The following is a 16,927-nucleotide window of genomic DNA, read 5'->3' as shown; positions in this document are numbered from 1 at the left end:
GACATGCAGAGCACCAGAGTGCTGCTGAGCTCTGGTCAGACAGTGCCATGTGGGGAACGTGAAATGTTTGGGGGTTTTGTACAATTGAGTGAGCTGTCCCAGGAGAGTCAGGAGATGCATGATAATTTCCAGTGTGTGTTGTGTCTCATGAATTTCATCATGAGTCACACGATGTCTGGATAGGATTTAAGGATCAGAAGAATATTTTGATGGTTTGTTTTTCAATTTCCAGACTCGAGTCTTTCATCAAAGCGATGAACTTCTACCGTTGTTTTCATTGACTCCCTCCAAGGAAGGTGATGAGCTGTTTATCCTGAGGATAATTAATCCGTAGTTGATGAGCTGATCCTTTCTCTCATATACGTCAGTGTCACATGATTGGCAGTGAGTGTCTGGTAGCACAGGAGTTGCCACTGAGAGGAGAAGGTGAAGCAGCAGGCATGGCTGCACTCAGGATCACTGCATTGCTCTGGGACTGAATCACCTGCAAACTTGATACCAGAACAACGTGGGAATAAATTGAAGGGGATGTGGCATGATAGAAAGCACAAGTGGAAATACAAGTGTCAGGAGCAGCTGCCATTCTTATGTTTAATGAAGAATTTTTGAGTTGGAGTTACTCCCACTCACGCAGTGTGAATGCCTTGCTTCCCATCTTGTCCTTGTTGAAGAACGTTGTAACTTGAAAATTCTGATTTTGTTTGGAACAAAGCTTTAGGAAGGAGACTGTGCTGTGGGCTGGCAAGTTTTGGAGTCATGGTGTGGGCCTGCTGCAAGCATCCTCCTTTCCTGTTCAGTAGGAAGCATCCTGTCATTGTTCCTGCAGGCATGTCACGGTAGGGGCATGTTACATGTTCTCACTCAAAAGCACTAGGCTAGAAGGCTCCATTTCATGTTAATTCTCAGGATGCAACAAACATGTGGAGAATCTTGCCTTGCAGTCAGCTGTTTGCTCTGAAGTACTGACTTTCCAGTACTCACCAGACCTATTTAATTGGCTTTACTGGGAATTTAACTATCAATCCCAGATTCTATGGGTTTTTGTGCATTTAAGACATCACTATGTTACCTTTCATTACTTATGAGCTGTTACTCATGCTCCTTGTTTCGTTTGCATATAAAAATAAAACACATCTAGGAGGTTTAAATTCCTCCCTTTTCTCTTCCATGTAAAGAACCAAAAAAAAAACCCCAAGCCATGCGATACCCAAACAGCAGTGTGTGCCCAGCACAGCAGTGCTGTTCTGGCTATGTCCCCTTTGCACTCAGTTAGGTTGCCCAGGTTTGTTCTTTGGGACAGACTGATCTTCGCTGCTAGAAAACAAATCTCATCTTCATCTTCATGGAGGCTCTGGTAGAACAAAACACTTTTCAAAGTCCTGATGCTTTTCTGCAGTGTTGGTCTGCTTATGTAAACACATCATCTGTTCTTGTCTCTCCTTCCTCTTTTTTGGGAGAAAGGGAGGAGTGTTGAGGTTTGTAGGGAGCTGAGAGGAAGGATTCATAGCCTGCAGAATTCCTCCATATATTCTGTTTATAGATCACAACTAACAACTTTTTTCAGTCCTACTGATAGTGTTGCTTAGTGCTCATCAGTTGCCTGTTCGGTCTTACTGGGGTGGTGCATTACAACTTCAGAGTTACATTTTTGATCATTGTTTGCCTTTCTGCATTTGTGCCTGTTCTCTCCATGATTTGTTTGTTCTACTGCATGTCTTCTTTTGTTGCAAGTTGCGCAGGATTGACCTCCTGCAGTTCAACCAAAACAGCAGAAATGCCAGCCACACATTATGCCTCTGATTCAATTCCAGTGTGTTTTTCTAGAGAAATTCACGAGATGCTTTATTTCTGCAAAATGAGTATCACCCTGTTTCTTCCTATTCTCGTGGCCCTGAAGGAACGCAGGAGATCACCTCCAGATCTGGAGTCATCCCAGGAGCAGGACATTTATACGCAGATAAATATTTCACAGTACTCTGGCACTGACCTTAGAAGCTTTTGGAAATGTGATGCGTGAACTGTTGACAGAATTTAGAATTCCTGTGAGGGATGTATGATGTCAAAGGCATGCAAACCAAGTTGAGATGCTCTGCATGCAGGAAATGGGACAGCCCCTTTTTTTCTTGTCTCAATCCCAGCTGTTCTGCTGTAGCTCCTGCCTGGCTTCCTCCTTCACTAAAAGTCCTTGTGATGTTTGTAACCTTTGTGGACTTGTTTTCCTTTTCTGGGTCTGCAGAATTAATGAGTTCACTGGTGCTATCGTAGAACAGCTTTCTCCATCACTAAATCTACAAAGTGAAAGAAAGAAGGATGCTAGAGTGCTTCATTATTGTAGTGTTTTAAAAGCATTTGGTAATCTCCTGTTCATAAAAAGATCATAGAATCACAGAATCCTTAGAGTTGGAAGGGACCTTTAAAGGTCATCTAGTCCAACTCCCCTGCAGTGAACAGGGACCCCACTGCTAGATCAGGTTGCTCAGGACCTGGTCCAGCCTCGCCTTGGAAGTCTCCAGGCCTTGTCTTCTCTGTGCCAAACAGCCCCAGCTCTCAGCCTGTCCTTGTAGAAGAGGTGTTCCATCCCTGGAATGGATGCTCCTTCCAGGAGGATCTGCTCTGTGATCTTTCCTGGCGCAGAGGTGAGACTGACAGGTCAGTAGTTCCCAGAGTCATCCTTTTTACCCTTCTTAAAAATGCATGTGATGTTGCCTTTCTTCCAGTCACCAATGACTCCACAAATACTTGTTGCCTCATTTATTTACTGAATGAATGTTGGGCTGTACCTTACAACATAATAGGAATTAGAGACTTATCAATTAAAAAATGTTGTTTTCAATTGCTCATCACTTGGGTTACCATAATATTTTGCACTGACACTGGGCACGGGGTGGCAGAGGTGCGAGCAGGGAAGAGAGGCTGAAATCACTTCCTTTGGTGTGAGCCTGGTCTGGGATCGTCTGTGCTTAGTTTGGTGGGAAGCCGTCCTTCCAGAGGAGCCTAAGGACATTGTTATTACAGGGCAATTAAACAAGCAGAGTTTAATTACATACCCATTTTACTTTAAGGCCTCAAGAAATATGTAGTATGTTAGAAAGAAGGAAAAATATTTACATAATGTATTTAACGGCACATGCAGTTAATTCAAGATTTAATATTGTGCTTGAGAAAAAAACCCTATGTAAACACACTTGACAAATAACTTGTGATGCAACTCTGGAGAGGATTTTTTTAATAATGTACAGATATGATTTCTTTATCTTCAGGTTGGAAGAATGGTTCTTCTGTTGTGGGCTGGCTATCTGAGTATGGATTCCCATACAGACTCTGATTTCATACAGTGTATGTGATGTATGACCACCTGCAGTCCTTCTCATTGCTTTTTGTTTCCCAGTTGTGTGGGCAGGTGTTGGGGGTTTTTTGCTTCTCATCTGTACCCCTCTCTATGGTCTATTTTAGAATATACCTTCACCAGAGACTGTTCCATCCAGCATCAGTGTGATCTACATTCTTGCACCTGGTCTTCTTGTATTGTCCTGCTTTTGTGGAGTTATTTTTTGATTAAGATGTGGGCACAAACTGAAAGACAATTAGTAGTAAAAGGTGAAAAATTATGTATTTTAAATGTAATCTACCAGAGGCTGTATGTATCTACTACTCTTACGATAGCTGACTGAGACTGAACATTCAGAGATTTTGAGTAATGTTTTGTAACCTTTTCTGTTGAAATATTAGAATTCATTGTTGAGATAGTCAGCACACAGTTCTGCTTGAAGCTGTGCAGTGCTTCTATAAGAATTTGCTTCTAGATTCTGGTGTCTGTCTTTTCTTGTTTCTTTTGTGATACTTCCATGTTCTTTATTGGCAGAGGAACAAGGATTCACGTAATCAGTCTGTGTAAAACTTGCCATGTAGTGTCATGCAGTTTGGCTCAGACCAAGCAGTTTATCCCAATAACTTGTTGGATTTAAAGCACTTCTTTTCCTGTTAGAGTTTTTTCACAATTATTTAGTTCTGCCGGACTGTTTGACAACTTTGATGGGGAAAAAACACCAGCCATTTTCTTGAAATAGTTGTCTCTGTTTGAATTTACCTGACCATTCAAATGATGTATTGAGTTGTACCATTACACCATTCATTATTTAATATGTAGTTTGAGTAAAGCTTTCCGGTAGCAGGGATGAGTTTAGTGTGATGTCAAGTAACTGGAGGCATATCCTCTGTTCCAACACCCACCTGTTTGTTAACAGCAGTAAGAGTTTTGATCTAGCTGTGCTACACTTACCCAGTTCTGTTTATCAAGTAACTTGAATAAAAGAAAGTTAAACTAAGTTTTGTTTTTGGTGAAGTGACTGGAAACCTGGCTGGTCATTGCTGTCTTAGTAGATTACAATTGTTAACAAACGATATTCCTGGAAGCTTGTGGGAGGAACAGCAGACAGATTTGAGTTCTAGCTGGTGGGGTACTGGAATTCTGTACAGGTCTGTAATCTGCATTAACCTGATATAATTCAGTAGTTTTGGCAGTTTAGGGTTTATAATGTGTTAACAGGAAAGTAGCCTAGCCTGGAAATGCTCTGTGAACATTGTACTGGTTTGAGCAAGTTCTGCAGTTACAGCAATCAGCTGATGTGAAACTGGATGGGTATAACCAGGTATCTACTGAAAGCAACTGAGACACTTGCACCATGAGGCAGAGCAGCTGTCAAAAATGTTCTTGTGCAAATGTGGTTATCTTTATTTTTGGACTAACCAGCATTTTGTCTTCACAGCAGCTATACTTCTGAATGGAAGTGGCTTGCAGACAGAGCTAGAATTGGCAGCCGTTGGACATGGCTTCAAGCCCAGATTTCAGAACTAGAATACAAAATCCAACAACTAACTGACCTTCACAGGCAGATACGTGCCACCAAGGTATTGTGTGTTAGCTCATAAATGGGCTTCTTGAATTTTTTTTTTTTTTTTTGACAGTATTTCTTGTAATGTTTATTTCTTTGATTCCTCATTGCTGTTGTTTGTTTTGCCCTGGAGTTTTTGTATATAAGCAGACTATTGCACACAAAGGTTAACAGGAAAGACATCAAGAGGTAAAAAGTATTGTACCCTAGAGGCATCAGTACAGGACTGAGAGTCAAGGACTCTTACCTTCCTACCTAGTAGCTGGGGACTTTGTTAGTGACTTTCAGGGGCCTGGAACAGGCCATGTCATTTATCACACTATTTTTTTCCACTGTGGAAGAAGATTTGTTTTTTGGGAGGGATGTTTGGCTATTCATTTTTGCGTCGTGGGCGTCTGGGGGCTTTTTCTGTTATTTACAGTGCATGCTTATTCTAAGGATTAGTTAGTTAATGTTTGTACAGCACTTTGAACAGGTCAAGGATTAATTATTACTAAAATTCCAACGTGTATAACTCATGTGCTAGCTTTTGTAAATCAAACTGGCTAGACAGTGGCAAAGTCACATTCCTGAAACATTAATAATCTATCTATCTATCTATCAATGTAATGGCTTGTCCAGGTCAGTCTCACACAGAAGAAGCCAACATTTGTGATAATTCTGGTGGTGTGATAGTAACAGGTTTTAGAGTAGGGCTTCTGGACTCATCATTAATAAGCCACATGAAAGTTGTGTGATCTATGCTGTGGTCAGATAAGCAGATAGAGAGGAGCCAGGAGATGCTTTAGTTTTTATGTTACTGAACATGAGATTTGGAGGGAGGAAAGGAAGAAAAAGGAAGGAAATCATGCTAGAGAGCATTTCCTTCTGATCACATAAAGAATTATTATTTGCTCTTTTGTAGCTCTCAAAACCCATCTTCACATATCCAATTTTGTCTCTACAGTCAAATTTTTTTTTAAGAAAGAAAATATTTGAAGAACCTCTACTTGAGGGTCTTTCCTGCCTTTCTGCCCATAGAGTTAAAAGGAGATTTTGTACTTTGCTGAATGGCGAGAATGTCCATATTGTAATAATGTCCAGAATACCAAATACACTCCAATATGCCCAAAATCAGACTTTAAGATGGCATAGGTCCCACGGGCTGCAGAACAGTGAGAGGTAAATAACAGAGAAATGAGAGAGCATTCTTTCAGTCATGCATTTTCTTCACATTAAGTGGCACGTTGGCTCAGAGCCCAGTCTTCTTCCTGCTGGAGATCTTTAGTAACATTCCTTTTTGTAAACTTCATGCCCCTTTTACCAGCTGTGGTGTTTGGTATTTGGCATTGTGTCCCATACAGAAGGTAGACAAATACTCTTTGGCTCTGAGGTTTTTTTTCTTCTTCTTCTTCTTTTTTTTTTGTCTACATGTTCATAGCATGCTAGTGCAGCAGTTATGGAAGGTCATGTGGACTGACAGAAGAGCTCTTTGTTTTGATTTAGTGACTGCAGAGTAGTTACACAATATCATTAGAATTTGTATGCTGTTTAATAGTTTTAAAGTGTTTTCTTTGTGTTTTGAGTGGGAAAAAATATGATTCCTAGCCAGTGAACAGTAACTCAAGCAAAGCATAACTCCTCTAACAGCAGAACACAATAGGAAGGGAGATAGTTAACTTACCGGGTTTCCTGGGCTTCTCTGTTGTGTCTGCTACATCCTTGTGCCCACGGAAGTAGTGGCTCTGGAGCTCCGAGTCCATCCATTTAAAAAATCTGCCAAATAAAACAATAAGATTTAGCTGGGAGTAAGAGAAGTTGGTTGCCAAAACCTACTGGTTGTGACCAGTTTTAGAATTCCTTTATAGTCAGTGTTATACTCCTAATCTTTTCCTGTTCCTCATTTATCTTTTCTTATGTACCTATTTCTGTCTACTCCTTTTCATACTGTTTTTCAATTTACTCCTTACTCTTCTGCTTTCTTCTTTCCGTGCTTGTCACTGGGATTTAGCAGCTTGAAAAAATAAAATTCCAGTGGAAATAGCTGTGGGGGGCTCTCTCTTATGACTGAGTTTCCTGTGAGCTTCCTCTCGTTTCAGAGTTTGTGTTTCAGACTGCTGTGGGTTATTTTTTCCCTCTTTCCATGATGACCTGTGATTTATTGTTTGTTTATTTATTTTGCTGTCTTTTGTTCTAAAGCTGTTGGGCTACTTTGTCCTGTGGCACATTAAAATTAAGGCTATCCTTGAACTTCCTTGAGCGTAACTGCTGTGGTCTGCAGATTATTGTATGATACTGTCTGGATTTGTTTCCATCTGCCAGAAATTGAAAAGCACAGATGGTGGGCTACTGCCTAACAGTGAATGTGGAAAATCTCGTGTTGACCTGACGGAAATCCAGAATCTCCATGGGTGTTTTGAGCTTGGATACAAGTTCTTAAGCACCTGGGTTTGCTTTCAGAGTATGTTTATTGTCAGCTTTGAATTGAAACAGAGGAATAAGTTAGAGATGCTAGGAAAGCAGGTCCATTTTATATTTTCTCCTAGTCTCTTCCTTGAAGAAGAACTCAAAGTTGCTTTTGTGATTTGGGGCAAGTTGCTGCTGAGGTAGGAGTGCAAGGTGTGAGTAAAACTGCAGGATCCTTAACGTTCAACAAGCACGTCCCAAGTGAAGTCTGTCCTTCTAAAAGAAATAGTGTGTTCATGTAATGATGGTCTTCCCCTTCTTTTTGGAATGGTCTCACCACAAAGACAGAGTGGAAGCAGAATAATTGAGGGATCCCATTTTTTCAGTATCTGGTTGATATCTGAGTAACAGTAAGTTCTTTCCCATTCTCTTTGGGTAATGCCTGCAGAGGCTTAATAGCTATTTCTACGTATTGAAATTATTTCTCAAGACAGTAACAAATCAGGGGGCTGCCACAGGAATTGTTGGCTGTTTCAAAGTTGTTTTTGCTTATTGTTAATGTTTTAAGTTTGTTGAAACAAACCAACAGGGATGTTACCTGGGAATGTATCTGACACTTTTTCTTATCTGTCATGTGAAAAGCACAGTGGCAGTATTCTTTTCCCAGTTTAGTTTCTGAAATTTTTGGTTCCCTACCAAATAAAGTTGCAGCTGTCTTACTGGGCAGTGTAATCTAGATGATAAGTTGTGTCTCCCATTGGATTTGTGCAGATTGCCTGGAAAAGTGATGAGATTGCTAGAACATTTAGGATCATTGCCTCTGTAATTACAAAGCTCTAAAAATGCTCACCTTAAAAATCAATTATTAAAGTATGAAAGGCTTTTGTTTTGATTTGTATCCTTCTCTTGAAACCTTAATGTTTGTTTAGAGCATGGATAAGAATAAGAAAAATGCTTCAGAGAAATGTATTGGATGCAAAAAGTATAATCAGCTTCAAAGAGTGGTTGTTTTTGCAGAAAAACCTCTTCTTAAATCAGCAGGCAAATGAGCATGTAGTTTTAATAAGTATGAATTTCTGATTTGAATTTTGGCACAGATGTTTAAGCAGTGGTACAACACTGTAGTGTGGTTGCTGTTATAGGGAGTAGCATCAATGATGCAGTTTTTCATTAATAAAAATACTGACTCTTTCTGTATTTGAGCTGTTGAGTGTATCTAAGACCTAGTCAAAGTGCTCCAGAGTTGCTGGGAGGATTTAAGGGGGAGGTGCCAGGTTCAGCCACCCCTTAAGCATGGTTTAGGAGGGTTAATTCGTTGTCAACCAACTGTGTTCAATTGCTGTTGTCTAGGGGATGGTGATCTTAGAAGAATTCCCATTTCCAAAAGACATTTTGAAGAAGCAAATACAGTTGACAGACCAAGAAGCTTTATTAAACGCCACAGGGAATTCGCAAGCTGCCATTGAGAGACAGGATTCTTTGCCGGAGCATGACTTTGAAATGTCACCCAGCAGTCCTACCCTGCTTTTACGAAACATAGAAAAACAGGTAAAGTAAAATGAGAACTGAACACTCGATGGAGCTGAATGATTTACTTCAGAAACAGGGCAGGTTCCGTGGTGATGCTTCTGAAAAAGAAGCTATTTTGCACTCCTGAGAGTGGGTGCTGTTGAATTCAAGGGTCTAAATAACTACATCGTACACCAGGTTTACAAATTAATCTGTTATTCCTGATGTGTCTGTGTTACCACTTTGTTTCCATCAAAGCGGCCACATAACCACTTCTAAAAGCTATCCCCAAACCTGCCTCTTTATTATGTTTAGGTTTAGGGTAGGGTTGCCACAGATTGTTTCAGGAAATACTTCTGTGAGATGAAAGACTGAAGCTGAGGATGGAGGTATGTAGAAAAGCTCCAACTGGATGTCATTGTTGATCTGGCTTTTCGAGTGCCATAGCAATCCAGTGAGGAGCTGAGGAATTAGAGGTATTTCACAGGCAGAGTGGAGGTGTAGAGAGGAGTTTCGGTTCATGGTGTTCAAAACAGTCATTTTCAAGGTTAATTCCAGGAAATACAATGTAGACTTCAGCAAGGTTTCGTATTGCTAGAGGGTATACAAGGAATATGGCAGGGTCTCATTGCAAGGAGATACAGGAACATTGTTTCCTGAATGAATTTCTGCAATTAGTGTAAAGCAAACCTAACAAAAGTGGCGTGATGCATTAATATGTTGCTCAGCCACAGTAAATTCTTGCTCATATGCATGTTGTTTAAATGGAGTAAGAGTGGCTTTAGTTACCATTCCTGTTCCTGAATCTCTGTGCCAATTTTTCTTATTTGATAGTCATACTTTCCTGTTCTTGAAGTGCTTCCCCTGTTTGATGGATTTTAGCCACAACAGACAGGAGTGAGGAAGCAATGAAACAGGAAATTTACATGCACAGTGCTGGCAATTGCACAAGGTAAACCAAGAGCATTTTTAGAATGTGGTGAACGTCCCCTCCTAAGTAACTACCTGGAGAATTAAACACACTTTTCTTCCAGTAAAACATTTGACTAATTAAGTACTAGCAGTGTGTTTACTGGTACCCAAGTAGTTACAGAGGCCCAAGAAATGTGATGATCTGAAAATGACTTGCAGGTGTTCTTCTTACAGTGCATCTCTGGGTTCACACCAGATTTCTTCCTTTCGTACCACACTAAGCTTTGGGATTTGATCTGCTGGGGTTTTTGATGATTAGTTCTGTAAGTTAACCCAAGCCCTAAGGTCTGGGTTTCTTCGTGTTGAGAAGAGCCATGCTGTAGGCTGAAGTATTTCTGCACACATTCCCACAGAATTCTTCAGTCTGTTGTTAAAAGAGGTAAAATACAAAATGACTGAGCCTTCCTTTTTTTTTTTTTAAAGACTGTTTTTGAGTTCTCTACGTAGCTGTGCAACATCTTAAAAACGTGTAATTTTTTCCTTGCAGTTTGGATGTCTGCCATTGTGGTGGTGCTTTTCCATTCAGTAGAGTCTTTGCTTCAGACAGATTGAATGCTTGTTGAGATTTTTAAATCAATCTGATAAATATGTTACTCACATCTTGTTTGCTTTGTTTAGATCTTTTATGACCAAATTGCTCTTTCTGTGCTTTAAAATCTGTCCCTGAATATTTTATTCTGTCCTGCAATTTTTACCCGATGACCGGAATGCATCACTTAAACATTAACAGAAAAGGCCTGACTTGTAATTAACTGGAAAATAATTTTTTCAACCTCTTCCTGTATAAGCGATAGTGCCTAGAAATGCAAGCAGAAGTTACTGGGTAGCCTCTGGCCATTCTTGTTTTGAGCAATCAGTTCTGACTGATAAGCATACAGAGTGATTAAAAAAGTTTAAGAAGCATATATGCCATTTCAGATCCATTGCGTTTGTGTTCAGTATACAGCAGTTTCCTCTAAGCAAGCTGCAGGCTGCATTTATTGTCAGAATAACCATTGAGGTCTGACATTTAAAACAAAACCATTGTGAAACGTTATCTGGAGTCAGTCCACAACTCAGTGCTTTGTAGGGAGCAGCTCTTGGTTTTACCAAATAACCTGCGTTTCTTCTGGGGCAATTTTAGAAGGCAGTGGTTTGGAGGTTGTTAGAAGATTTTAGTCATTCTGTCCATAGCTACAATAGTCTTCCTGTAAAAATAGAGAATAAAATAAAAATGGTGGCTTTGTGGGATTTCTCTTTGTTTTTGTTGTTTTTACTGCCGTGAGCAATGAAGAGTATTCTCTTAACAAGAGCGCATACTTTTGAGTGAACAAAATGTGCCATAAGTAGACAGCAGACTTTTTTTTTTCCTGTTGAAATGCTTTCTGAGCTGCAGCTGTTGTAACATCAGCTGTAAAATGTTCTGGTTTCTTCTGCTGTTCTAACAGTCTTTGGCTGCAATACTGAAATCACAGATCTATTTGGTGTATTATTTATTCGGTGTCCTTGGCAGGTAGTTCAAGGGTGGGTTTGTTTGTTTGTTTGTTTGTTTTTATAGCTGAGCATAATGTGGAAGAAAATAAACATGCAGCTCTTGGTTATTCACAAGAAGAAACTAAATATGATCCTTCATGATGTATGAGATTGGAATCTTAAGTGGGAAAACAACTGAAGCCCAGGAGCTGTCGAGTGTGGATAGAAGTCTGACTACCTGCTGTGTTTTTATTTTTTCCAGAGTGCACAACTGAGTGAAATCATCAGTAGCCTCATTGCTCCGCTCAACCTGTCTCCAGCTTCTTCTCTCTCATCCAAATCTTGCAGGCACAGACAGCTGGTCAATGGCATCTCCTTCAGGTAGGTGACAGTATGGTGTTATTTTCTTGGAATAACTATTGGAAAAGTTATATAAATTCAACAGATAATCCTTATGGTATTAGGTTAGAAAAAAGAACTGCTTTTGGTAAACTTCAAGAGTGACAAAGTTGAGCTTGGAAAGTTGTGTATTTTTGTTTTCTTAAAGACATCATAAAATGATGCTATCACCGTAATTGCACGCAAGTAAGTTCTGGGATGAAGAATGTATCTGTGCAGTAGTGAAAGGACTCATTACATTGCACACTATTTTTACATATTTTAGACTTAGTGTATTCTGTCATCATGAGTTCAGCTTAATTACTAGGAAGCTGACAAGCTAGATTTCACTGGATTAGTAGAACACACGACCATTGCCACTTGTACTTCAACATGAGTCAGGGTCTGTTTATTTCTAATAGCTTCATCAGTTTGCACATCTTCAGTTTGAGGCTAAATGAATCTTTGCCAGCTAATCTTTCATGGGCTTACTTTTCCAGGATGAAAGGATGTAGCAGCTTGAAATTAATGCTGTGGGCAAATGTTTCTTAGTAGTTTCATAAGTTTTAGTAACTTTATTCTGTGTTTATTCATTTTAAAATACCCTATAGGTACTTTTCAGTATTAATCTCAAAACACTATTAAGATTATTATTTACAGTCCTATCTTACAAAAGACCTAGGTATATAGCATATTTCTCTTGGTAAGGTGACTGGGGGGATGAGGGCATAGCTGAGTAATTCACAGGTCTTGATTAAGATCAATAGCTGAAGAAGGTGTTCACTATTAGGTCCAGGGGCTTTAGGCAGTGTCTGCAGCAGAACATAATTCCCTGGCTCCCAGTTCCGTGTAGGGCTGGCCACACTGTCTGTTTTTCAGCAGCTTTGCTGCAGAAGCTGTAGCTTCCCACGAGGAGATTATAATGAGCAGCTTGGATGGGCAGCTTCTTTAACTGCCGTCTGTTGCCAAAGCGACTGTGTGACTGTGCCCTAAATTTGAGGATGAAGAGGTCCCGTCATGTGGCATTTGTGTTCCTGATCTAGTGGTTGTTTACAAGTAATGCAGGGAAAAATCAGAATAGTCCACTGAATTCTGGAATAAAAGTGCCCTGATGGGTATGTAGAAGAGAAGAATTAAGGCCATTAGAAATGAGTCTGTGACTTCCTTGTGCAACGGACAAGGAAGGAGTCCTGTTTTTTTAAGTGTTTTTAGATGTGAATGAAGTTTACTTCATGATGAGGGACCCTAATGATGCAACTTCAAGCCACTTCTCTTCTGCATTTTACTTTCCATCAGACATTTATCAGGAACTGTCCAAAATCAGCCCTCTTTCCCTTTTGTGAGCAGCACAGTTGCTGGAGCAGCTCAGGGAGCGCTCTCTCTAAGGCTGGTCGTTTTCTACCCATGCTCTGTAAGAACCTAAGGAAGAATGGGAAGACATGGAAGATTTTCTCAGTGCTGTAGCTCAGAACTGGAGGTGGTAAGTTAGCTGCTGGAAGGGAATCATAGAATCATAACTGTAGAATGATAGAATGGCTTGGATTGGAAGGGGCATCAAATAACATCCAATTCCCTTGCTGCAAGCAGGGCTGCCAGCCTCCAGCTAGAATCAGTACTAAACCTGGTTGCCCAGGGCCATCCAACCTGGCCTTCAACATCTCTGAGAACACAACATCCGCATCCTCTCAGGGCAGCCTGTGCTAACACCTCACCACTCTCTCAGTGAAGAACTTCCCCTAATCTAAATCTTCCCTCCTTTGGTGTAAAGCTGTTTCTCCTTGTTCTATTGCTATCTACCTGTGTAAAAAGTCGATTTCCCTCCTGTTTATGGTTTCCCTTTAAATACTGGAAGGTCATAATGAGATATCTCCACAGCCTTCTCTTCTTAGAGCTTAGTCCCTTCAGCCTGTCTTCATAAGAGAGGTGCTCCAATCCTCTGATCTTCTTCATGGCCCTCCTCTGGACCCTCTCTGACAGCTCCACATCCCTCCTGTGCTGAGGGCCTCAGACCTGAATGCAGTACTCCAGGTGGGCTCACAAAGGCAGAGAGGGGCAATCCCTTCCCTCACCCTTCTGCCATCCTTCTGATACAGTCCATGATACCACTGGCCTTCCGGGCTGCAAGCACACACTGCTGGCTCATTTTAAGTCTTTCATCTAGCAGGACCCCTCAGTTCTTCTCAGCAGGGCTACTCTCAGAGGCTTGTGACTTTTCTACATGTTATCTTGAAAATCAGTTAAATTATTTTAATTTTTCACTTCTTGTGAAATATTTTTAAGTCTGTAAATAAATACATCTCATTAAAGGTGGTAATTCAGCACAACATAGAGTAGTCGTCCTAAGAATCCCACAAGGAAATTCACTGACTCCTACCTGTGGTTTTGAGTGTGCTTCATTTCTTTTTGTATTTTATTGGTGTCCTTGTTTAGTGTGCAGTTAAATCAAGCAGTTACATACTGAAGTTAACTTCATTTCTTGGCTAATTTTCCCCTCACTTTTTCCAGAGCACTGTCTGACTTTATTGTGTATTTTAGAAAGTAGAAATCAAAATCAACTTGAAAGTAAGGTGATTTTTAGGATTTTGAAGATGGAAAAAGAAGGGATGGTATTGCTATTTTAAGTTATTTTTACTTCAGTACATTATTGAAATTTGTTGTAGGCTCTTAATGCAAAAGATGTAGTCCATGTTTAAAGTAAGTCTACACGTGAGGTGCTTTGAGGTTGGTAATGATGGAGGTTGCAGTATGGCTGGTTACTTGAGAGCTCCCAGTGGAATTGGTGGTGCATGTACAGTTCCTGGTTGATTAAATGTGAGTAAACTTGAATTGCCATTCATCAAGATATGATTTTGTTAGCGGCTTCCCTTTTTTTTTTTTAATGTAGCCTTTCTTTGCTCTATTGAATCTGGATCTAAAGATCAGTCAGATGAAGGTAAATCTTCATAGAAGCAGCTCCTTAATAGAATTACTTCCTTATCAAGAGAGGGGAATGGAAAAAAATCTTTAGTTCGGAACAAATGGAGCCTGTCCTGTGGCTTCCAGTGCATGTATGTGTTCTGTAAGGTCTCTGTTCTGCAGCTTCTTCTGTAGAATCCTGTTTTGAAAAGCATACTACATGAAGATCTAAATACATGGATAACTTCAGCCTTGACTTGGAAGCCTGTTTACATGAGTGGCAGGAAAAAGGTATTGCTGTGTACTGCAGCTCCAAACCACAGAACTGAGAACTCTGCTTCATCTGAAAAAAGAACTGAGCATTCCTGGAAGGCACAGGAGGGTAAATAGAGCAGCTGGAAAAGGTTGCATAGAGATTATCAGTGACCTACGTAGCACACCAGAACAAAGGCAGCAATTGCAGAAATTGAGACTGAGGAGCTTTTTGTGCTAATGCTCTTTTCCAAATTGTTTTTCATGTAAGAGGGTGATAGTGGAAGTTCAGAAATTGGTCTTGCCACTCTCTGATGTCAGGGCAGATAAGAATGGAACAAAAGTTTTTAAACATTCAGAGAAGGTACTTTAATGGAACTTTTGCATGGTCCTGCAATATTGTATTTCTTTCTCAAGCTGTAAAGTTCATTTGCATTAAGAATATCATGCTTCAATGCTTTGGGCTTTGTCTCCCACTTACTAGTGTGTTCCTCTATATACATACCATTCTTCTCTTAATTAGCACATCTTTCATTGAGTATGTATCGCTTGTTGGGGGTTTGATGTGTCAAAAGAATAGTTCAGATTTATGCCAATAAAACATCGTTGCCACAACAGCGCAGCACGGGATGGTGTTTAATGAAGCTTTCATAATGAGCACTTCTATTTAATAAAAATGTACCATTAGTAGATAGTTACTTCTCAAAAAGATTGATAAACGGCGCTGTAATAAATTCATTTTCATGTTTTATTGCATGTTGTAAGTTTTCTTATAAAGCTGTATCCTACCAGATAAAGTTCATGACAGAGAATAACCATTCATGCAGAGAAAACAATTGCTCCTGCAGAAAGATGGCCTGTTATGACCCAAGGCTGAGATATCTCATGTGCTTGCACTTCTTGGGCAGTTCAGAGTTGCAGTCAAGGTCTTCAGTACTGCAAAACTTGAGGGATTTTTGCAGGACGCCTTTATCTTTGCAGGCAGATGTTACTGCAGCAACAAAATAAGATTGGGATACCTGGGAAAACGAAGTACATTTGATGGCACTGTATTGGTTAAACTGAAGGAGCAGAATTCCTGATTTTGATACAGATGTTTTGCAGTGGTTTGCAGCTCTACAAGGAGTCAACAGTGATTTTAAAGGTTTACTGAAGTTTCAGTTCATGAGCAAAAAAATCAGACAATCTCCAAGTATTTAGGCAAGATTCTAGGTCTCCATGTATTAGCACAACTGTGTAGAATGTAGGTTTGTAGAGAAATAATAGTTGTAACTTAAAGTTCATAGGTATTAGAAGCACTGGGGAGAGCTCTTGAATTTGGAAAAGCAAGAAATGTTAGAAAAGTTAGCAAAAATGATGCATTTCTTTTTGTGATAAAACACTTAATCGAAGAGCAAACAAAACACACAGGTGCTTTCCTGAAGCAGTATGCTGAAATACTGCAGTGTTGTAATGTTCTCTTAGAATTAGATGGCTAATGCTAATCAGACGTTGAAATCTTGGCCGGTGCACATGGAGCATATTTAACTTTTTGTATTAACTTTCTCATTAATTATGAAACTGCAGGGCTTCAGACAACAGAGAAGTATCCTCTTCAAGCAGCTGGTTGCTTGATCATCAGCACATCAAGAAAAGAAGAAGAGACAGGACAAGACTAAGATCTTTTTCTGTGACTAATGTCAGCACATCTGCCCGAACGAGGCCACTTCACAGTTTCCAGAAGAGAAAACTCTACAGAATGCATGGTGCCTGTGACTGGAATCAGCAGGTAGGCCTTCGCCTCTCTCTCTTCAGGAGACAAAAGCAGAGTCCAGCTGCTGGAGTCTGCACATGTCTGTATGGTGTGTCAGAAGAATGGTGCATGCTGTGTTGCTTATGTGTTACTTTCAGGGAGCGTATAGGTGTGCCAGCAGGAGCTCAGAGTTAATGAGCTGAACATAAAAATCAAAGATTGCTCAGAATCCTGCTTTTCAAATGAATTTATTGCTTGGCTATCTTTAAAATCTGGTCAGAGGACAGACAACTCAAGATTTTCTTTGGGAGGCTTGACTGCTGAGGAAACAGACTTCGGTGTAAATCAGCTGCCTGCTTGTTATCAGAATATTTGCTTTAACTACAAGAAAGTTTACACAGCTGGTGGCACATTATTTTCTAGGAAATTAAGTTGCAATATCTTAATCTCGTTTCCGTTT

At 40.1% G+C, this 16,927-nt stretch overlaps 2 protein-coding genes across 9 annotated transcripts in view; one reads left to right on the top strand and one right to left on the bottom strand.

Annotated features, from left to right (window-relative positions):
* KANSL1L (KAT8 regulatory NSL complex subunit 1 like) overlaps nucleotides 1-16,927 on the top strand; it is a 57,147-nt gene that overhangs the window by 14,487 nt on the left and 25,733 nt on the right. For 6 of the 8 annotated variants that reach the window (XR_016468434.1, XR_016468432.1, XR_016468435.1 and 3 more), the window contains exons 3-6: nucleotides 4,767-4,908; nucleotides 8,628-8,825; nucleotides 11,473-11,591; nucleotides 16,302-16,503. Coding sequence is in view for 1 of the 8 variants with exons in the window: in XM_090144426.1 (XP_090000552.1) it covers nucleotides 4,767-4,908; nucleotides 8,628-8,825; nucleotides 11,473-11,591; nucleotides 16,302-16,503 (661 nt within the window). In the remaining 7 variants the exon portion in view is untranslated. The remainder of the gene's footprint in view (nucleotides 1-4,766; nucleotides 4,909-8,627; nucleotides 8,826-11,472; nucleotides 11,592-16,301; nucleotides 16,504-16,927) is intronic. The other 2 variants (XR_016468431.1, XR_016468436.1) reach the window with 2 other exon arrangements.
* RPE (ribulose-5-phosphate-3-epimerase) overlaps nucleotides 24-16,927 on the bottom strand; it is a 48,775-nt gene continuing 31,871 nt past the window's right edge. The window contains exons 7-8 of the transcript XR_016468438.1: nucleotides 6,556-6,647; nucleotides 24-3,573 (exon numbers count right to left, since the gene is read on the bottom strand). The gene's annotated coding sequence lies outside the window, so the exon portion shown is untranslated. The remainder of the gene's footprint in view (nucleotides 3,574-6,555; nucleotides 6,648-16,927) is intronic.

Source organism: Phasianus colchicus, chromosome 7 (assembly GCF_987193195.1).
Source record: "Phasianus colchicus chromosome 7, bPhaCol1.hap1.1, whole genome shotgun sequence".
Lineage (NCBI taxonomy): Eukaryota > Metazoa > Chordata > Aves > Galliformes > Phasianidae > Phasianus > Phasianus colchicus.
This window is presented reverse-complemented; position numbering and strand designations above follow the sequence as displayed.